This window comes from Rhinolophus hipposideros, assembly GCF_964194185.1.
Source record: "Rhinolophus hipposideros genome assembly, chromosome: 3".
Taxonomy (NCBI): domain Eukaryota; kingdom Metazoa; phylum Chordata; class Mammalia; order Chiroptera; family Rhinolophidae; genus Rhinolophus; species Rhinolophus hipposideros.
In genome coordinates, this window is record NC_138049.1 from 36125497 (window position 1) to 36149639 (window position 24143).

The following is a 24143-nucleotide window of genomic DNA, read 5'->3' on the forward strand; positions in this document are numbered from 1 at the left end:
AACCTGTCCTCAGTACACACACACACACACACACACACACACACACACACAAATTTACACATATACCCCTTCCTCATGTTACTAGATTTCTCAGTTGCATTTACCACTTTGTCTTTTCTCTAAGCTTCTCTACTTTTGGGGTTCTCGTGACAACATAGTTTCCTGGTTTTCCCCATATTCTCTGATGTTTATTTCTGACTTTTTTGTGTCTTTTTTTTTCTTTACTGCACCTTAATTATTGATGTTCCCAGAATCCATTGTGAATCTTCTGAACTCTCGTTCTGTAACCTCTCTTTGTGAGATATGTCTGTTGCCCTGTATATCCTGAAGATTCTCAATTCTATGTCATCATTTCAGGACGTCTCTGTGAAAAGATGTTCCCAGGAAATTTCAACCTTGTATATTCAACTGTCCAATAATCACCTTCAAATGCAACCTGTCTTAACCTAAACTCCTCATTCCCTTGTTTCATTTCATTATCATCGGCAAATCTACAATCTGCTCTTCACCTCACTAGAAATCTGGGGATGATTGATTTTTCTTTTTCTCCTTCACCTGATAATCAAAGAATCTTCTAGTTCTGCTGATTTTATCCCCTAAATATGTTTAGAATATATTTACTTCTATTCATAAACATGACTTTCATATTAATTTAAATCTTCACTATCTTATATTTGAACCTCTGTAACAATTTCACCACTGTCCTTGTGTCTTTATTTTTTCACTAATATTTATCTTACCAGAACCCACACAATAGTAAAAGTAAATTATCAAAGTCATAAAACTAAGTAAACCACTCTTAATTTAAAACTCTCTTTTTCTCAGTTCTGCATAAGATAATGCCCAAACTTGTTAAAACAACATATGAGGTGTGACAATTAAGTTTGCGAACTCATCCTAGAAAAAGTGCTACACACCTCATTGCTGAATATCACTATGGTCAACTTTGAAGTACTCCCCTTGGGAAGCTATGCACCGATGCCAGTGCCTAGTCCACCGTTTAAAGTGATTTGGGAACTATTTTTCTGGAATGGCCATCAGAGCTCTCATCATATTACCCTTGATGTACTGAATGTCATCAAAATGTCTTCCTTTCAATATTTCCTTCACCTTTGGATAAAGAAAGAAATCACTAGGGGCCAGATCAGGTGTGTAGGGAGTGTGTCCCAATGCAGTTACTTGTTTACTGGTTAAAAACTCCCTCACAGACAGTTATGTGTGAGCTGGTGCATTGTTGTGATGCAGGAGCCATGAATTGTTGGCAAAAAGTTCAGGTTGTCTAAATTTTTCATGCAGCCTTTTCAACACTTCCAAACAGTAAACTTGGTTAAGTGTTTGTCTAGTTGGTACAAATTCATAATGATGTCAAAAAAAGGTTAACAACATTGTTGCAACAAGTTCGGGAACTTAACTGTCTGACATTGTTAGAGTTTCCCAAGATCTTGTTTTTATATCCCTTTTCAACTTTATTTTCAGACTTTTCTTGTTTTGCATGCTACAATAATACTATTTTCTTTATAATTCCAAATATACTATAAGTAACATTCAGGGAAGATGGTAGCAGGAAAGGATGGCCTTGTGAAAAAGACTAAATAGTTAGCATCATATGAAAAATGAAGAGAAGACTCTCTTTCCTGTCTCTCCACCTCAATATATTATATATCTAAGGACCCTGTGTGTTTAAAACTTTTTTTCTTCCATAGTCAGTGATATATTCTATTGTTTGTCATTGACATCTCCAGGAAATAACATTTGGGCAGGTAACTTTTAAAACTTTTTTCTTCCATAGTCAGTGATATATTCTATTGTTTGTCATTGACATCTCCAGGAAATAACATTTGGGCAGGTAACACTGCATTCTTATATCCTTGGAAATAATATTTTTTCATCTAAAGCTATAAGGTCTACATTCTACAAGTAATGTATGTATCATACGGATGAGATTTCAAACTTCACAATATTTCCTTACCACTCCTCACTTCTTTCCCAGGATTTTAACATACCCCACTTCCACGTAAGCCTCACTGCCCAGGTAAAAGCCCCACTGCTAATGGACATACGAGTGGTGTTGAGGGGCAAGAAAGGAGAGAGATAATTGTATGGGGGAATTAGGTTCCCAAGGAAAATTAAGAGGGGAAATAGTGAAATAAAAGCCTGGGACTACAGAAAACCAATTTCTTCATCCCCTAATTTATGTCACGGTTATCCCCAATCCAGGGTTACTTTCTAAGAATGTTAGCTACTTTGTTTTCTTCATTTTAGTTGGGAGCCCTGAAGAAGTGCAATACACAATTTTCCCTCCTTAAAATAAACCTCCAAATGTAGAATGAAAGGATTTTTTCCTTTTTTTCTTCTCTCTTAGCACCAAAGGAGGTTTCAGGGACCCTGTGGTATTGAAAGAGAAATTGATTAAGGTCTTCTTTTGATTCTAGGTAGTTAGAAAATTCACCTATATGAGCTGTTTATTCCTAAACTTTACTCTTCATAAAACTAGGTTTGATGAATTTTACATCAGAACCAGAAAGTATCATTATTTTGTGCAAAATGTCTTCTTTTCTGTATAATCAGCATTTTCAGTGACCTTTTATGAGTAACAAAAAGTGGTGTTGTTAGAGAACTAGCCTTCTTTACTTAATATGAGTGCAAGGAATTATGAACTCATCATTGAAAAACAAAAAAATCTTGGTATTTATGTTTAAGTCACATTCCCCTTGTTTTCTAAAAGACATTTATTTATCTTCAGAAGATTGTAATGAAATAATTGAAAAATACATATTTCCTGTGCAATATTTTAATGAGTTTTCTAAATAAAAAAAATTACAAACAAGACTGTATACACAGGATTCTATTATAATCATAAATTTTCAGTGTTTTGTTTCCACACTAATTTGCGAGAGAGCATTCATAGAGGAGATTAATATACTGCACATCTTACTATCTGTTTAAAATGTACATAATACTGTCTAACTTTTTAGTTTGGAATTCAAGGTCTTCTGCAATTGTCCCCATCTTCTATTTTTAGATTCCTTCGTAGCTCTTCTGTGGGAAGCCTCTGCCCCAGTTAAACTTGTTCACTTTCCTCTAGGTCCACCTAAGGCTTCTCTGCTCCTTTGTCTTTCCTCACTATTGGCTACACCTAAAATTTCTACTCTTCCAGTAAAACCACTAACACCAAAACTGATCTCTTTTCTCTCTTACACACTTCAGAATATTTATTGTCAAAATATCTCATTTGTTAATCAATAGATTTAATCATGAAACAAATATATATCAATTACTTACTATGTCGGAGACAATGTTAGGTGGTGTGAGAAATGTAAGCAATATATATCTAAATATCTCTTGGGTCAAATAAAAAGCAACAGTGGAATTTTAGAAATAGTTTGAACTAATATATAATGAAAACATTACATTGAAAACTGGGATACAGCTAAATAATGTTTGGAGTGAAATTTATACTCTTTAAAGATAGTCATTAAAAAAGAAAAAGGCTGAAAATCAAATATCTGGGAAATGTGTGTGTGTGTGTATATGTGTGTGTATATATATATATATATACATATATATATATATATATATATATATACATACATATGTATATATATATATATATATATATATATGTATATATATATAACAGAATATTAAACCCAGGAAAAGTAGAAAGTAGAAGGAAGGGAAATTAAAACTGTCAGAGAAAAAGCAAATTAAATAGAAATTAAATTGTACAATAGGAAAAGCAACAAAATTAAAATTAGATTCTCTATAAAATCTCATAAACTTCTATTATACATTGTACTGAATATTGTAGCCAGAGGAATAAGGTGAGAAGAAGAAGTAGTAGGTGTAGGAATAGAAAATAAGAAATAAAACCCATTACTCACAGATGAAATTATCTACTTGAAAAAATCAAAAGAATCTACAGATGAACTATTATACCTAATGAGTGAATTTAACAAGTTTTTTGTAAAAAAAAGTCATCTTCTCTCTCCTTCTCCCTCTCCCTCTCCCTCTCCCTCTCCCTCTCCCTCTCCCTCTCCCTCTCCCTCTCCATCTCCCTCTCCCTCTCCCTCTCCCTCTCCCTCTCCCTCTCCCTCTCCCTCTCCTTCTCTAATAGTTGTTAGTATCCTCTTAAGATCTTTACTTAAATCAGTTATGTCAGTGGGGTGCATTGATTTTGTGTGAATCATTCTACTATTTTGATGTATAAATAGGTAAACAGTGAATATTCTACTGACCTCAGAGAAATCATAGTTTACGGGAAAGAAAAACACCTGAATGATAATCTTATTTCTCTTTTGGTTACCTGTGATTTGGTATGACTTTATTTAATATTTAAATGAATCTCAAGTATGACTGCACTGTCCTTTCAGTTGATTAAATTATATTAAGCTTGAATTTAAAGGAGCAAATAGTTGACATTTTCAAGACACTAAATGTCTGCAGCAATAATCTGGAATGTAAGTCAATTAATCATAGTCTTGTCAAGTAAAATACTTTATAGAGCTTGTTTATCAAAGCAGAGTAGGAAAGATCACAGCAAAGGAAACCATCAATAAAACAAAAAGGGATCCTACTGAATGGGAAAGGATATTTGCCAATGATATATCTAATAAAGGATTTATATCACAATTCTATAAAAAACTCACTCAACTCAACTCCAAAAAAACAAATAACCCAATTAAAAAATGGGCAGAGGACATGAAGAGACATTTTTCTAAAAGGAACATACAGATGGCAAACAGACATATGAAGAAATGCTCAACCTCACTAACCATCAGAGAAATGCAAATAAAAACTACAATGAGATACCACCTCACCCCAGTCAAAATGGCTATCATCAATAAATCAACAAACAACAAGTGCTGACGCGGATGTGGAGAAAAGGGAACGCTTGTGCACTATTGGTAGGATTGCAGATTGGTGCAGCCTCTATGGAAAACAGTATGGAGGTATCTCAGGAATCTGAAAATGGAACTACCCTGTGATCCAGTAATTCCACTCCTAGATCCGGAGAAATCCAAAACTCCAATTCAAAAATCTGTATGCATTCCTATGTTTATTGCAGCACTATACACAATAGCCAAGACGGAAAAAACCGAAATGCCCATCGGTAGATGACTGGATTAAGAAACTGTGGTACATTTATACAATGGAGTATTATGCAGCCATAAAGAAAAAAGAAATCTTACCATTTGCAACAACGTGGATGAATCTAGAGAACATTATGTCAAGCGAAATAAGTCAGAAAGAGAAAGACAAGTACCATATGATCTCACTTATATGCGGAATCTAAAGAAAAGAATAAGTGAATAAACTAATCAGAAACAGTTTTGGGGACAAAGAGGAAAAACTGAGGGTTGTTAGATGGGCAGGGGGCGGATAAGGGGAAAGGTGAGGGGATTAGAAAACAGTCAGTAACCACAAAATGGCCTCAGGGTTTTTGAAAAATAATTTGGGGAATGTAATCAATAATGTTGTAAAGATTTTGTAGGGTATCTGATGGACACGTGTCCCATTTGGGAGACCACCTCAGGGAAGATGTAGATGCTTGATCAATGTACTGTACACCTGAAGCTGAACAATAATGAATGCCAACTATAATTTTATATATATAATGTGATGGCTCGGTGCGATGTCGGAGGGATAGTGGATGGGGGGATGGGGGAGGGGGTTCCACAGTGTAAGGGATATAAATGATGAACGTCTAAGTATTACCTTGTCTTGTGCACCTGAAACTAATTAAAAAAAAATGGATCAAAGATTTAAGCATAAGACTGGAAACAATAAACTGCATAGAAGAAAACATAGTTACTAAACTTATGGACCCTGGGTTCAAAGAACATTTTATGAATTTGACTCCAAAGGCAAGGGAAGTAAAAGCTAAAATAAATTAATGGGACTATATAAAACTTAAAAGCTTCTGCACAAAAAACAAAAGAAAAAAGAAACCAAAAAAAAGCTTCTGCACAAAAAGCAAAAGAAACCATCTATAAAATAAAGAGGCAACTAGTTGAATGGGAGAAGATTTTTGCAAACAGTGCCTCCAATAAGGGGCTAATATCCAAAATAAGGAACTCATACAACTCAACAACAAAAAAAACAAACAACCCAATTAAAAATGTGCAGAGGATCTGACGAGACATTTCTCCAAAGAGGACTTACAAATGGCAAATAGACATATGAAAAAATCTTCAACATCACTAATCATCAAAGAAATGCAAATAAATACCACAATGAGATATCGCCTCACCCCAGTCAGAATGGCTATCATCAACAAGACAAATAGTAACAAGTGTTGGAGAGGCTGTGGAGTAAAAGGAACCCTCATACACTGTTGGTGGTAATGCAGACTGGTGCAGCAACTATGGAAGGCAGTGTGGAGGTTCCTCAAAAAATTATGAATAGAATTACCATATGACCCAGCAATCCCTCTCCTGTGTATCTATCTAAAAGATCTGAAAACATTTATCCATAAAGACACGTGTGCTCCAATGTTTATTGCAGCTTTATTTACTGTGGCCAAGACATGGAAACAACCAAAATGTCCTTCAATAGATGAATGGTTAAAGAAGTTGTGATATATATACACAATGAATACTAGTCAGAGGTAAGAAACGATGAAATAGGACAGTTTGTGATAACATGGATGGATCTTGAGATAATAATGCTAAACAAAATAAGTCAGATAGAAAAAGCAGAGAACCATATGATTTAACTGACATGTGGTTTTCACCGAAAACAACAAAAGAACAAGACAAACAACTGAAAGAACAAAAACTCATAGACATAGACAATAGTTTAGGGTTTACCAGGGGGTAAGGAGGTGGGGGGAGTGGGGGTCTAGAATATATGGTGATGGAAAGAGAACTGACTCTGGGTGGTGAACACACAATGTGAGATACAGATCATGAATTACAGAATGGTACACCTGAAATTTTATGTAACTTTACTAACAATTGTCACCCCAATACACTTGAATTTAAAGAAAAAAAAGAAAGAATAAAGTATAATAGAGTACAAAAAAAGGGTCAGAAAGAGGCAAGTGATTTCCTCTAATTGTATATGATTAGATTTAAAATAGGTTCCAATTGGATTATAGAGAAATAAAAAATGTTGCAAAAGCTTTAAAATATCTTGTTTAGAAGAAATATTTGGCATTGAATGAGTTAAAAATGTTTTTTTGAGTGAAGCTACAGTTCCATCAGGAAGTTTTATTTAAACCTTATCTCTGCTTTGCAGCTGTACCTGGAAAGAAGGAACAGAAAACAACCAAGACAGTGGAGCAAGGTAAAAAAAAATGAAGGAGGTTGACATTATCTTCTTTAGAAAGACACCAACATGAGGAGGAAAGCACTGGATTCAGACAGGCGGAAGACAATAACCTTTAAATCCATTGCTCTATCACTGTCCTTGCATGTTTTTCTCTGTGCTAGGGAGAATGTGAGGCAGAGATTTGGGTTTTTGTTCTGTTGTATAACTAAACTTTGAATATAGGTTCAGAACAGGAAAACTCTGCAGACTGCTTAATTACATCAGGAGAAATGCTGAAGATGGTTGGGAATAAGGAAATGATCCAGGGCAACTGGTAGACATTCTTCTGTTAGGTTTGTGGTTTGAACAACACCTGATCAAAACTTTAACAAATAAAGATGGATAACACAATTCTATGTATGCAAAACCAATTTCTATTGCTTGGAAATAATATGTAATAGTTAAAACAAAAGGGGAAAACAACAAAATAAGTTATTTGTAGTTTACATTATGACTTTAGCAATTCGTTCTCCCAAGAGGTCTGAAAATTTAATTTTATAAATCATAATGCTATAAATGATGTATTTTATTTTTATTTATGCAACTATGTAATAATTATATCACTCCAAAATATGCTTTAGGAAAATGCTACAGCACAGTAGGGTTAAAGCATTTAAAATGATAGTGTCTTCTTTTAGAGATCACAGTGCTCTTAATTTAAATGTTGTCCACGCCCCCCGCCCCCCAGTCTTTGGCTTTTCATGTTATTATAATATTTATTTTTTATTAGAATAAATAAATAAAACCAGAATTAGCAATAATTTTGTCAAGAATGAAATCAAAGTAATTTTCCTCTTAACTTTGAGATGCAATTGAATTCTTAATATCAGAAATTTATAATTTTACCTTTAAATGTGTCCAAAAATCCTTCGATCCCTCACATTTCAGACAACCAAACTAAGGTTAAGGATTCAGTTAAATTAAACTATTAGTCAGGGATTTATTTCCTTGGGCTTTTCTAAATAAAAATCACAGTGCAATCACATTGAAAAGGTTTTCAAATTTATTTTGGCTTCTGGGGACTACCTGGAATTTTAGAATTAAATAGAATATTTCTGTCAAGTTCTTTTTGAAGTGGATATTTTAGTTTCTGAAACAAAGTAGAAGAGTAGGAGTACTGGATACTCATTTTAATGTGTTCACTTAGGCAAGGTTCTGAGCCTAAATTTCTTCTTTAATAAATGAAGTTAATTATATCTGATCTGCTCATCAGGCAAGCTGCGGAACCCAAACAAGAAAACATATGTAAAAGGATATAAAAAATTACAAATTCCTAGATAAGTGTATAGTATTTTCCTAAGCATTTTCCCTTATGAAATCAGCTTCAATATAGGTGAGATAAGTTATCAAAACACTTTGATTTCACTGAGCTTCAGTTTTCTCCCCTATAGTGTAAAAGTGTTGATTACTCATCTTACGACTTTTGTACATTTTTTGATAGCCACAGCACATTAAGAGAAAATTGATTAGAATATAAAACAACTACACTAATAATAGTACCCAACGAATAAATGATTTAAGCAGAGATTGTTTATTTCTTTTCACCTGCCTGTTAGTATCAGTTTTATCAATTTCATAATGTTTCATCAAGTTGATATGAGACTGGAAATAGCTTTTAGAGATGTGACTTTACTTCTTCAGGTGATTTTGTAATTCATTTTTTTTTATTAACAGTACCTTTTTTGTATTATGAAGAGTTTAGGCTCTTGGCTTAGGTAAAAAAATTGAGGTTATTTCAATGGCTTTTTTATATTGCCTGAGTAAATCAATTCAGTTTTAAATATTGTAAATCAATGACCTGCTATTTTTCAACTATAAAAATCATAAGAAATAGAGTATTTGAATAAATTGCATATTTTTGTGGTGATATATCTATGAGTAATAATTTATAGGAAAATACGTATTTAGTGATGTTAGTAAAGCAGGGAGTTTCTGTGAGAATAAATCAATGGCATTCTATAGATTTCATCATAGTATTCTAATATTTATTCATAAGATAATGCCTTAAGACTGCTGTGTACTTTTTTCTTATGTAGTTTTTAGTTATCTTCAGAAGTATAAATAATCTCAAACTAGTTCATAGTGCATTGAAGTACAATTGATTAGATTATAAAGAGTTTTTGTTTTGTTTTTCCATTCATTTAAGTTTGAATTTATGAACTTATACTAGGAAAAAAACTTCATGATTTTCGTAATTCCTTATGGATGTCAAAAACGCTTTGAGATCTATGTAAAATTCTGTGTATTGAACCTCTGAACAGTCTTCATTATAAATGGGAAAACTTAGGAAACATTGATTAAACTAAAGTTACATTGTAGGAAATTCAGATAGTGAAAGGTCAAATGAATTCTATGTTAATGTAACAGCAAACTAGACGTTGTATCATGTAAGAAGGAGAAATTTAGTTAATCTAACGTCTGCAAAAGCCCCAAAATGTAAGTATTTTATCTCTAATTCATGATGAATCGTGTTTTTTCAGTTATTCTTTTCGTGAAGATCTGAAATTGGCTAGACTACAATTTTGAGTATTAAGAAACTCTACACATTTCTTCACCTTAAAGGTGCATATGTGTACACACACACACACACACACACACACACACACACACACACACCATTAACTATTTCTTCTTGCTTAGAAAGCAATTACCTAGAAACACCAGAAGATACAAATGTCTTCCACAATAAATGTTGCTATCATCATATTGAGAACTGAGGGATACCAAAGATAGAACATTACAGCACGTGTTATTAAATGAGGATTCATATCTCTATATATTTGTATGTTATATCTAGAAAGAGTACCTCAGCTTTCATTAAATTTAGTTTATTCAGTTGTTGATCTTTAATTTTTCATATTTAGGGTATATTTTCCTCTTTGGTATTCATTTTCAAAATAGATCTGCACCCCCAAATCCCATTTCCCTCTCTCTCTTTTCAACCTCACTTTCTCTAAGAAGAAAATCTTTAGTAACATGTGCTTGCTACTAGCCAGAGGAGTAAAAGTGTCAATCTAAAGAATTGTCCAATGACTTGTTACTTCTTGGGACAAGGGAGGAGACCAATCAGGGTCATTAACTTTGAAGATCTGAGTTGTAGATTGGAGCCCACGACTCTTTTTTTTTTTTTTTTTTTTTTTTTTTTTTTTTAATTTTGTCTTTCTTCAGTGTGGCTTAAGTTCAACAGAGAAAAGGTGGAGTAAATAGTAATAAATTAAATCACTCTCAAGTTGTCTTTTTTTTCATTGATACCTGTGTATGATGACATCATTCGAGGTGTTCTTTAAGAATCTGTTGTGAGAGCCTATAACAGTATTGGCATACAGTTAAGTGTTTAGTAAATATTTGGAGTGTAGATGAAAATATAGAGTACTTAGTGAAGAAAGGAGTATTAGGTGATCCAGCCTTGAGTGAACTATGCCTCTAAATACTATGCAATTAGAAGAATATTTTAGTAAATCAAAATGTGATTTCCAATAAGGAGGGTTGCCAAACAGTTCAGAAACCAGAAGATAAATGATTAAGTGCTTCAACTATCCCCCATTTTTAAAATGGAAACAGTAGAGGGAAATTAATAAATATGCATTACTCATTAATTACATCATGAATGCTATGATCTTTGCTGATGGTTCTCTTACATAAACAAAACTGCATGTGCAGTCATCGTCTAGATAAAAATATTGAAAATATTAAATTTTAGTAATTGCAACTCTGATATTGTGAACTATTTTTTGAAAACTGAAAATGGAAGAGAAAGTAAAACAATTGCCCAATGTGGACAGTGTATGAATTCAGATATAGAAATGTTAATTATTATCCTCACTTTTCTTATTTTTATAATTATGAATCTGAATTAGATGATCTCTTATACCTCCCAAATGTAACAAGTATCTATTCAACAAAGTTGTTAAGTAGTACATTTCTTACATGGAAATATAGAGGCTATATTCCTTTTTTAAGGAAATGCTGCTTTAAAAAGACTGTCATTTGAAAAAATTCCGAGATTCAAACGTTAAGGAAAAACACATTTTATAAGTATGAATACTTACTGATTCTTCAGTATCCCAAAATTAAACTGAAAGTTTCATTACAGAAGTATTATGTACAGTTTTCCATCCTCTTAACGATTAAAAAGCACTTCAAAATCCAATTAAATAGAAACATGACAGAAACATGTATATGAAAAAAGATTAAATAGAACCGAGTGCCGATTAACACCAAGAATAAATTTGAACATAGTAATCATTTTTAAGGGTAAAATTGGAGATTGTGAATCATAAATGTATAAATGCAGTTCATTTCCTGTAATACAAAACTCAGTTTTGCCTTAAATTAAGAAATGTTTCTAAATTAGTAAATCTGCTAATTTGTGTCCACCAGAAGACTTCCTTTCTTTACCTTTGATGCTATTTTGTAAACAACGGTACCCTACGTAACTGTATAAGTGTTTTAAATTGTCACAGCAGCAGGTGAAACTCAAATGCTATAACATGCTTTGTATATGTGTCACTGTCCTCATCCAACATTTCAGATTCTTCCATTCTTTGTATATGTGCTGGTCTATTTAGAATCTGTGATGTGTACTTATTGTAGATTTAGCTCATACTTTCACGTGAATGTTAATAATATCCAAAAGTAATGATTTCCCTGAGAGAAACTTATTTATTTAAATAATGAATGTTTATATTTCATGGTGTGTCAACATTGTTTAAAAAAGAGAGAAACCATTTTACAATTAAGAATAATGGACTAAAATTGAAACAATACAAAATGTACTCAATTATTTGGTTAAAATGTGATTATTAAGTAACTTATTTGCACATGTGGACTACGTCATGCTGTTGACCCTCAATAAATGTTAAATGATAATAACAATACTATTGATTCCTGTGAATTCCAAACTTCTTGACAATAGTTTGTGTTTTAGTTGTTTAATATTTATTGAGCGCCCACAACAGATTAGGCGCTGAGGAATGGTTATGAGGAGCAAAGGGGGAAGAGGGACTTCAGAGAGAAGATGGTCTACATATGGATCCCATGTAACACATGTAAAAATGAGTGTACTTTGTGTGGTTATATACATTGTGTATTTTCAAGAGAACCTTTTAGCAATTCTCCACTGTCTCACTTGCTCACGTAGCACATTTCACTTCTTCTTAGTCTGTTTTTATTTAATAGCTTAGAATGTTCTCATGATTATTTTATCTCATGGGCAATTCCTTTCTAGCCCCTCCTCTCTCACCATGTTTCTCCCCATTCCCCTCATCCTAAAAAAGACAGGTCTAAATCCTACTTATCATAGCAGAACAACATAGTCAAAAGAAGTTTGTATTGTTACACTGATCTCCTGCAGGGTGCCACTGCCTGCCATGCAACATTTGGTTCATGTAATTCAAACATTTTTTGGTAGGAATGTCATTCAGTGCCAAAGAGAATTTCAGCCCAGTAAAGGATCAATGTGTGCCAAAACTGATGAGATTTGGAGGTGATGTAATGAGACGTGCATTCATATTGTACCATTATATCAAAAGTTAATAGTTCTTTGTTATTAATGATCTATTTTTCTCTAATAAGCTAATGTGTAACTTGATCACTCTTATTTTATGCAGAATATGCTACAGGCAAGTACTGGTCAGACAGAGAATTATAATGCCCCAATTCTTGTTTCCATGAATATATTTTGCCTTTCAATTATCATGAAAATTAATTACCTCTCTGTCTAATATGGCCTATGTGGCTATGTTTTTTCCTTCCCTCCCTTAGAGATTCTGAGCATTTCATGGAAAAACACACTAACACTGTATTATTATCGCAGGAACATCACACTGCATTGCATACTAGAATGACCACTCTTACCACTAAACTTATTAATTCTCAGGTAGAAGAACTGGTTAACAGATGGACTAAATTAAGTTGCCTGATATTATCAGAATAGACAACATGCCTAGGAGCAATGTGTCACCCGTACTCTGCCTGCATTCTACCCCTTTCATGATTCATCAAAGTAGTTTCTTTTATCCATTCATGTTTTTTTCTTTTTTTAATTAAAATTTATCGGGGTGACAATTGTTAGTAAAGTTACATAGATTTCAGGTGTACAATTCTGTATTACATCACCTATAAGTCCCATTGTGTGTGTTTTTTAAGATTTTTGTTGAAATATAGTTAATGTACAATATTATGTGTTTCAGGTATATATAATAGGTAGTCAACACTTATATACATAAAGAAGTGAACACCATGAGAAGTCCAACCACCATATGATACCACGCTATTACAATATCATTGACTATATTTCCCGTGCTGTACATTAATCCTTATGATTTACTTGTTTTATACCTGGAAATTTGAATCTCTTATCCCTCATCACCTTTTCCCCCTTTTGAAAAATTTCAATTACAGTTGACATTCAATATTATTATATATTAATTTCAGACATACATCCTAGTGGTTAGACATTTATGTATTTAAGAAGTGATCCTCCTGACTACTCTGCTACTCACTTGACACTATACATAGTTATTACCACATTGTAGACTATATTCCCTGTGCTTCACTTTACATCCCCATGACTGTTTTGTAACTAGCAAATTTAAACTTCTTAATCCCCTCACCTTTTTCACCCTGTCCCTAACCTCTCTCCCTCTGGAAACCATCAAAATATTCTCTGTACCTATGATTTTGTTTCTGTTTTGTTTTTGTTTGTTTTTTGGTTATTTTGTTCTTTGTGTTACACATATAAGTGAACACATTGCATCTGTCTTTCTCTGTCTGACATATTCCACTCAGCACAATACTCTGCATGCCCTGCAGATGGCAAGAACCCATTCCCTTCCATGACTGAACAATATTCCATTGTATATATGTACCACCTCCTCTTTATCCATTTGTCTGTCATTGGACACCCAGGCTGCCTCTACATCTTGATCATTGTAAACAATGTTGCAATGAACAGACGGATGTATACGTCCTTTTGAAGAAACATTTTGGGTTTTTCCAGATAAATACCCAGAAGTGGGATTACTGGGTCCTTCTTTGTCTCTTGTTACAGCCTTTGTTTTAAATGGTTTCAAGTCTATTTTTTCTGCTATAAGTATTGCTATTCCAATTTTTTTTCATTTCCTTTTTTATGAAATATCTTTTTTCATCTCTACTTTCTGTATGTGTGTGTCTTTCAATCTGAAGTGAGTCTGTTTTAGTCAGTATATGTAATTGTCTTGTTTTCTTATCTATTCAGTCATCTTACATTTGATTGCAACATTTAACCATTTGCATTTAAAGTAATTGTTGATAGATATTTAGTTATTGCCATGTTATGATTAACAGTTTTTATTTTTATTTTTTTTTTGTCTTAAGTTCCTCTAAGATTCCTTGTAAGTTTAGTATGGTGTCGGTGAACTCCTTTAGCTTTTTTCTTGTCTGGGAAGTTCTTTATCTGCCCTTCACTTCTAAATCATAACTTTGCTTGGTTGTAGTTCCTTGTTTTTCATCACTTTGAATCACTTTGACTATTTCCTGCCAGTCCCCTCTGGTTTGCAAAGTATCTGTTGAGAAATCAGCTGATGGTCTTATGGGAGCTCCCTTGGAGGTAAATAACTGTTTTTCTCTTGCTGCTTTTAAGATTCTTTGTCTTTTACCTTTCGTATTTAAATTATGGTGTATCTTGGTGTGGGCCTTTATAGGTTCATCTTGTTTGGGAGTCTCTGCATTTCCTGGGCTTGTATATTTATTTTCTTCATGAGTTAGGGAAATTTTCTGTCATTATTTCTTCACATAGGTTTTCAATTCTTTGCTTTGTCTTTTCTTGTGGTACTCCTATGATGTGAATTTTGATACACTTGATGTTGTCCCAGATGCCCCTTAAAACTATCCACATTTTTTTTGGATTCTTTTTTCTTTTTGTTGTTCTGTTTGGGTGTTTTCTACAACCTTATGTTCGAAATCACTGATTTGATCCTCTGCTTTATCTAATCTATTATTGATTCCCTCTAATGCATTCTTCATCGTTTTTATTCTTTATCTCTGATTTGTTCTTTATCATATTTTCTATATCTATTTTTATGTTTTCTATCTCTTTGTTGAAGATCTCGCTGAATTCACTGATTACTTTTATAACAAGTGTTTTGAACTCTGCGTCTGGTAGATTGCTTGTCTCCATTTTGTTTCATTTTTGTTCAGGAGATTTTTTCTGTCCTTTAATTTGGGACATGTTTCTTAGTTTCCCCATTTTGGCTGCCTCCCTGTGTTTGTTTCTGTGTATTAAGTATAGCTACTATGTCTCCCAGTCTCAGTAGAGTGGCCTTATGTAGTAGGTGTGCTCGGGGGGTCTATGGCATAGTCTTTCTGGTCACCTGAGCCGGGTTGTCCAGGTGTGTCCCTTGTTTGGGTTGTGTGTGTCCTTCTCTTGTAGTTGAGCCTTGATTGCTTTTTTCATGTTGATAGGAGGAATCGATCATCCTTCAGACTGATTTTCTCTGTGGATTGGCCTTGACTATAGTGGAAGAGTTGTTGTGAAGGGTCTGCCCTACAGAGCAGTATTCTCTTTAGCAGAGTTCTGGTGCCTGCACAGTGTGCCCTTTGGGTGTGTTGTCCCCAGGAGATGCCAGGTGATGCTTTGGCTGGGCCTGAAGCTGGCCACCAGGCATGTCAGCCTTGCAGTCTACTGAAAGGGAACTCACCCCAGGCCAAGTCAGCTCCAGCCTGTACCATGCCTAGGGCTACCTGCCATGAACCACAAAACAATCTGCAGTTGGCTGCCACCCATGCTGGGCTTGGAGTTGCCTCAAGAGACAAAGTTGTGCACCAAAGCCAGCTGCTTCTAGTACCCGACTTAGGGCTGCTCATCCAGTGGAATACACTGAAGCCAGATGCTGCTTTTTTGAGTTTTGTGAATCTTTAAGAGATTTTAGGAAAGTCTTGAGCACAAGCCAATGCAGTCTGTTCATACAAAAAAAAAAAACCACTGGAAGCATCTTAGGTGGGCTTGAAGGTTCTTTGGAGCAGGGTCTCAGAATCACATGGGTGGGCAAACCGTATTAGTCAGATTGATGGAGATTCAGATATGGTGGCTGCAAATATCTGCATACTGGGAGAAGGGAGGGCTCAACAAAGAAACAATGGCTTCTTCCATCTCCTCCTTCTGAGAGAAAGCTGCCAGACAATTCAGCTCCTCCCTCAATGTTCCTGGTGCCTTTTGAGCTGCTGCTCCAGAGCTGGACTCAGAGCGAGTGAGTCTGTTAGTAAGTAAGTCTATGTGTGGGCCCTTTAACAGGAGCTCCTGGAACTGCAGCCACCCTCCAACTTTACTTATTTTCACCAGAACTTTTGGGAGCTTATCTCCCCAGCACTGAAACCCTGGGCTGGGGAGCCTGCTGTGGGGCTGGGACCCCTTGCTTCTCTGGGGGGACCTCCACCGTCAACATATACATCTCGATTTTTAATGGTCACATAGGTGTGAGATGACCCCATTCTGTATTTCTGTACCTCCTACCAGTCTCTAGATGGCTTCTTCTATATGTCCATAGTTATAGAGCTTTGGTTCTGCTAGACTTCAAGTGATTCTCAATGATGGTTGTTCTATAGTTTAGTTATAATTTTTATGTGGTTGTGAGAGAAGGTAAACAGATCATTTACTTACTCTGCCATGTTGACCAGATCCATCAAAGTAGTTTCTTAATAGAAATTTTATTCATCTTTTAGGTTCTTAAAAGTAACAAACTTTTTACATCAAATGTGTGCTCTTGCTTCACCTATCTTCATTCTTATACTTTGTCTTCACATTTAACTTCCAATAATCTTCATATAAAACTAATACCATGTTTCCCTGAAAATAAGACCTAGCCAGACCATCAGCTCTAATGCATCTTCCGGAGCAAAAATTAATATAATATATTATATTATAATAATATAATATAACATATTATATTATTATAATATAATAATAAAATAATACAATAATATATTAAATTAATAATATAATAATATAATATAATATAATATAATATAATATAATATAATATAATATAATAGTCCAGATCTTATATTAATTTTTGCTCCAAAGACACAAAGAGCTCATGGTCAGCTAAGTCTTATTTGTGGGGAAATGTAGTAGAATGTGGTTATAAACCACTTCTTAAAGCTAAGTCAAATCTAAGAGTAAATATGAAGAAAGTTGTCATGTGATTTCTGAACATGACAACTCACTTCAGATTCCTTTTGCAATACTTTATGTAATTTAATGTTTTTCAAACAATGTCAAATGTGTATTGTTAATTAGTGTCTACATCTTAATATTAGGTTGATAGTTCTTTAAGATGTACTTAAATCTATAATAGGGCATTTCATTCTCTTCATAATGAAAATTTTCTTGAAAATTCTCTTGTAAGTCCTACTTTTCTTTATTTCATTTTACTTATTTGTTTTTAACAGGACTTTGTTGGGGAACAGTGTGTATTTCCAGGGCTTTATTGGGGAACAGTGTGTTTTTTCCCAGGACCCATCAGCTCCAAGTCAAGTTGTTGTTCTTTCAATCTTAGTTGTGGAGGACGCAGTTCAGCTCCAAGTCCAGTTGCTGTTTTCAACCTAGTTGTGTGGGTCGTAGCCCACCATCCCATGTGGAGTCGAACCAGCAACCTTGTTCTTGAGAGCGCACACTCTAACCAACTGAACCATCCGGCTGCCCCTTGGTAGCTCAGCTGCAGCTTGACTCAAGGTGCCGTGTTCAATCTTAGTTGCAGGGGGTGCAGCCCACAATCCCTTGTGAGAGTGGAACCGGCAACCTTGCTATTGAGAGCTTGCGCTCTAACCAGCTGAGTCATCCGGCTGCCTAAGAGCTCAGCAGCAGCTCACTGTCTTCACTCTAGTTGTGGAGGGTGGAGCTCATTGGCTCATGTGGGAATCGAACCAGCAACCCTGCTGTTCAGAGCTCACACTCTAACGAACTGAGCTATCCAGCTGCCCAACTCCTACTTTTCTTTATATAAAATTGATTACCAGCACCAGGATTTGGCATGTAAAAATATTTTTTTTAAATTATGTACTATAGAAATTTGAATATAAAAATTTTGTTCTCCAGAGAGAAAAATCAACTTTGTTCTTTTTATGTTCTACACTAGATTATATAAAAGACTGTGGAAATGAATTATAGTGTTTGCCATATAACACACCAAGAAAACACCTCTTTATAAGCTTAAGAACACTAAGCTGCTAATATATTTTTTCTATAGTATTTATTTCCACTCGTTATTATCCTGAAGCCACATATCAATTTGTTCTCTTTTATTCCCTTAGAAATTTTTAATAGAAAGAATATTGTAAGTTGCTATGTAACAAAGCTGAGTGGTCAGAACAAAAATTATTTTTTGATAATGTGTTTTTTTTTCTTTTTTATTGACATTTTTCCTTCATTTATAAATTAATCTACTAAAGACCTGTTTAGCAAAATAATAATAATAATAATAATAATAATAATTGGCAAATACTATATTGAATAAAATTACTTAATATCAATTGTTATGCTGCAATCTGGAACAAATTAATGGATTTAAGCTCCATTCTTTAGAAATCAAATTGCAGAAATCATATGAAATCATTAACCCTACATAAAAATACATTGTTACTTTCTTTTCATTGTAAATTAAATTACACATTTTAGGTCAAATAATTTCAGGAATGAACATGAAAATTTTATCAAAATTATACATACATTTACTTGCACCTTATTGATTATAACTGTACCAATTTTTCATAAAATGATATATCACATGCTAATGAAAGCAATTACTAAAAAACTGAAAATGCAATTCATATCTTCCTTTGGAATTATGAAATGGCAAAATGTAAGTTAAAAATTACTTCATCATTATAACTTGCAATGTTTGGGTTTAATTTTACTTAATTTTTATGGGAAAAAGAGAGATACTATGGCAGATAACCCATACAGAGATCCTATATTCTATTAAAATCTTGGCAATAAAAATCATGGTGAACAATTTTTAATTTGGAGTTAGAATTTATATTCTTGGTCCTTGAAATGGAAATAACTGATGAAAGCCAATGATGATTAGAAATATTAACTTGCTTGAAGGATAGAGCTCAAATAAAACTTAGGGCTTGGTATAGGCCTTCCAGTAAAATATTCTGTGACAGTAAGCTAGTTTCTTGCCTTGTAAAGCCTCTTTTGTAAGCCAAGATATTTGAACAAGCAATCTCTAGAGGACTTTCCAATCTTAGTATTGTGTAATTCTCATTTGTAAGAAATGTCTTCTATTCCTGAGACATTTCTACTTTGAACATTTCTACTTTGTCCCAAATGCTGAAAACTAGACCTATTTTTTTTTCTTATTGCAAGTACGATCTCTACAAAAATGTACACAAAAAGGTCAGATTCAGGTTCCAAAATGAAACTATTTTAAATATTAAATAAATCTACTTAATAAATTATATTTGAAGTATTCACTTCACTTAAATTTCAAAATATACAGTTACACTTAAATTTTAACACATACATCTCTGGAGTAAAGCATGCTATTGGATGTTCACTTAAAAGACATGAAGATTCTGTAAATATTAATTTAGTTATAAGAATAAATAGTTATGGCACACAGGATATAGAAATTATAACCATGAACATACATACACACACACACACACACACACACACACACACACACACACACAAAGAAACAATTTTTAAAAATCAGAAGATATCTTCTTTGGATACAACAGAATGTGGATAGCACAACTGTGGGTGACTGGTGGTTTCAATTTTGGGCTATTTCCAAACAAAATGACAATGACTTTCTATGTACTGTCAGCCAGTTCAGTATATGTCATATTGTCTTATGTACAAAATTTTGTTAATTACGTTGATACAATGACAGAAAAATAAATGTTTAGCTTTAGGATTTAAAGACTCCTCATGACTAGAAGGATATAAATTTAAAAATTTAGTAGGGTAGTATAGGTTCCCTCACCACCAATACTTAGTATGAATTTCCAGCCTTGGCTCACTTCTTCTCCCCCATTTTGTATATCCAGCAATCCAGCCGCATAAACTTTCACACTCCATGGTTTGCTTATGTTGTTTCCTGTGTTGGAGATGTCTTCTCAATTCTTCTTTGATAGCAAACTTTATATCCAGTTTCAGAATCCAGCACAAATGCAAGTGCTTCTGTGAGATATTTTCTCATTTTATCAGGTAGAGTTGGACAATCCTGTTGTACCAGATCTCTGTGTATGTGTCTCTATCATTATACTTAATCTGTCTATGTATATGTATTTCAGCAAAGACTGAACTCCATGCAACCCTTTTGTTTTTTCAGCTGCAAGCACAAATGAGACATTGAATCAATATTTATTGAATAGATCAAGTTTATCTTTTTAAAATACAAAATTGTATCCTTCTTTTAAAATATTGTTCTTAAGTGAAAGAACTGAAATGGACCCAGGGTTCTTGTTCTGCAGGAGAGATCATTTTGTCAACGTTATAAGAACTGTATGAAGGACAGTGTCTATTTTGTTGAAATGGTATTAGCTTTTGTTTTGCTCCAGACAAGCACTTCTGGGAGTCTCAGAGCTCAAATTTATTTTACATGCACATATCCATCACAAAGTTTAAAGTATTGTTAGAGTGGAGATTTTAAAAAAATAACAAATATTAGCAACTCAAATCAAACAAAGTATAAAAATAATACATCATGACCACATGGGATTTATTCCAACTATGCAAGGCTGGTTAACATTTGAAAATAAATTAATGTAATCCATCAACAGGCTAAAGAAGAAACACATAAAAACTAAGAAAATTTTGTCGATAGATACAGAACACTCTTTGACAAAATCCAACACCCAATCATGATGAAAACTAACAAACTAGGAATAGAAAAGAATTTACTCAACTTGATAAAGAACATCTACAAAAAATAACAACAGCAACAACAACAAAAAATACACCTATAGCTAACATCATACTTAACAAAGAGAAGTCGAAGCTTACCCACAAGATAAGGAACAAGGCAAGGATGTCTCTTCTAATGACACTTATTCAACATTATAGTAGAAGTACCAACTAATGCAATAAGAAACTAAAATAAAAGGTATACCAATTGGGAAGAAAGAAATAAAACTGTATTTGTTTACATGTGATGTGAGATTGTGTGTGTGTAGAAAATCCCAAAGCATCAAGAAAAACCTGGAACTAATCAGTGATTATGGCAAGGTTGCCAGATATAATGTTAAAATGCAAAAGTCAATTGTTCTATATGCCTTTAATGAAAAATTGTAATGAACAAAATTAAAAACACAACACCGTTTACATTAGCACTAAAAAGGAAATATTTAGACATAAATCTAACAAAATATGTACATGATCTTATGAGGAAAATTGGTGAAAGAAATAAAATAACTAAATAATTAAGAGATATTCCATGTTTATGGGTAGACAGAGTCAAAATTGTTAAGGTGTTAGTTCTTTCCAAATTTATCTGTAGATTCAATGCAATCACAGTAAAAACCTCAGTGGATATTGACAAACTGATATGGTGGATATCAACAAGCTGATCTTAAATGTCTTTGGAAAAAGAAAAGATCCAGAATACCCAAGACAATATTAAAGCAGAAAAACAGTCAGAAAACTGACATTACTGGACTTCAAGACTTACCATAGAGCTATGGTAATCAACACAGTTTGATACTGTTGAAAGAATAGACAAATAGATCAATGAAACAGAACAGAGAGCCCAGAATAGATGCACAAAAATATGTTCTACTTATCTTTGACAGAGGAGCAAAAGCAAGTAAATCGGGAAAGAATAATCTTCTCAACAAGTGGTGCTACACCAACTCGACATCTGCAAGAGCAAGAATAAATAAATAAATAAATAAATAAATAAATAAATAAATAAATAAATAAATGAATGAATGAATGAATAAATAAATAAGTAATGACTCTAGTCACAGACTCTATACCCTTCTCAAAAACTTAACCCAAATTGGGTCATCGACATAAATTTAAACATAAAGCTATAAAACTTTTAGAAAATAACATAAGAGAAAATCTAGGCAGTCTTGGATTTGGCAATGACTTTTTTAGATACATCAAAGGCACAATACATGAATAAAAAATTGATAACTGAACTTCATTAAAATTGAGTCCTCTGCAAACTGTACTGTCAAGAGTATTTGAACACATGACACAGAATGGGAGAAAATATTTGAAAATACAAATCTTTTAAGGGACTATTATCCAAAATACAAAGTAAACTCTTAAAATTCAAAAATAGGAAAATAAACAACTTATTTTAAAAATTGGCAAAAATATTAAGAACTACCTCACCAAATAAGCATATGGAAAGATGCTCAATATTATACATCATTACAAAATTACAAATTAAAACAATGAGATACCATTACACATTGATTAGAATGGCTGAAATCCAAAACATTGACAACATTAAATGTTGGGGAGGATGTGCAACAACAGGAACTCTCATTCATTGCTGGAGAGAATGCAAAATGGTACAGACACGGTGTAAGACAATTCAGTGGTTTCTTACAAAAATGATATACCCTTACCTTACAATCTGCCAGTCATGTTCCTTCGTCTTTACCCAAATGAGTTGAAAACTTTTGTCCACTTATGTCCTGCATACAAATGTTTGTATCAACTTCATTTCTCATTGCTAAAACTTGGAACCAACAAATATATTCTTCAATAGGTAATGAATAAATGAACTATGATGAATCCATAGAATATTCAGTGCTAAAAATCCAATAGCTATCAAGCCACAAAAAAAAGAAAAACAAACTTAAAGGAACCTTAAATTCTATTTCTAAGTGAAAGAAGCCAATCTCATAAGTCTACATATTGTATAACTCCACCTATGTGACATTTTGGAAAGGCAAAACTGTGGCAATAATGAAAAGTTCAGTGTTTGCCCCAAATTTGTGGAGAGAGGAATGAATAAGTGAAGCACTAGGGATTTTTATGTCAGTGAAACTATTCTGCATCATACTATAATGGTAGATGACATTATACAATTGTCAAAATCCATAGAATGAACAAAACTAAGAATTAACCCTGATTTAAACTGTTGAACTTTGGTTGATAATGATGTACCACTATTGGTTCATTGGCTGTAACAACTGGTTAATGTTTTAATTAAGAATTTTAAAACAAATATTTAGAAGAAAATATTTTAACATGTTAAAAATATATGTATCAAATTCTTTAGCCCATAGAATAGGGACTGATTAAATGTACCATTAAGACAAAGAGAAAGTTGGTTTCCCGACCAGGTCATACTTAGCTATATAGTTAATGGACAGTGGCCTGAGTAAAATTAAACTCTGACAACATGTTTTCAGAAGCATTCAAATTTAGCATTAGAGAAAGCATCAATATATTACATTTTCCCTTATGGGAATTACAAGCACAGCATTTTAAACCATTTTGACAATTTGAGAATATTTTTGTTGCATTTATAAAATTTATATTTTGGAGTTTGGAAAAGATAAAAATGTTATAAAATATCTTTTCTAAAATATCTCTGATTCTCAAAATTATGTCCGAATGAACATAAACAATAACAGGTACTAGTAAGGCATTTACATATTAAATATTAAAAATGTATGCCATTCCTCAAAAATAACTTTAGGAATAATGCAGCATCACTATAAGAAACAATAGAGATGTTATCAATTTTAATATTTTTGATACTGTGTGATGTACATTAATAGTCATATTCTGGGAAACTATCTGGTATCGTTGAACTTATGGATAGAGCTATCCATGATTCTTTAAAATTATTCTTTCCATCAAAAGAAAAATC

General features: G+C 33.3%; 1 protein-coding gene across 1 annotated transcript in view; it reads left to right on the forward strand.

Annotated features, from left to right (window-relative positions):
* The window catches only part of TRDN (triadin), a 343597-nt gene that overhangs the window by 239161 nt on the left and 80293 nt on the right, over window positions 1-24143 (forward strand). Inside the window, exon 20 of the mRNA XM_081044419.1 lies at window positions 7243-7290. Within this exon, the coding sequence (XP_080900545.1) occupies window positions 7243-7290 (48 nt within the window). The remainder of the gene's footprint in view (window positions 1-7242; window positions 7291-24143) is intronic.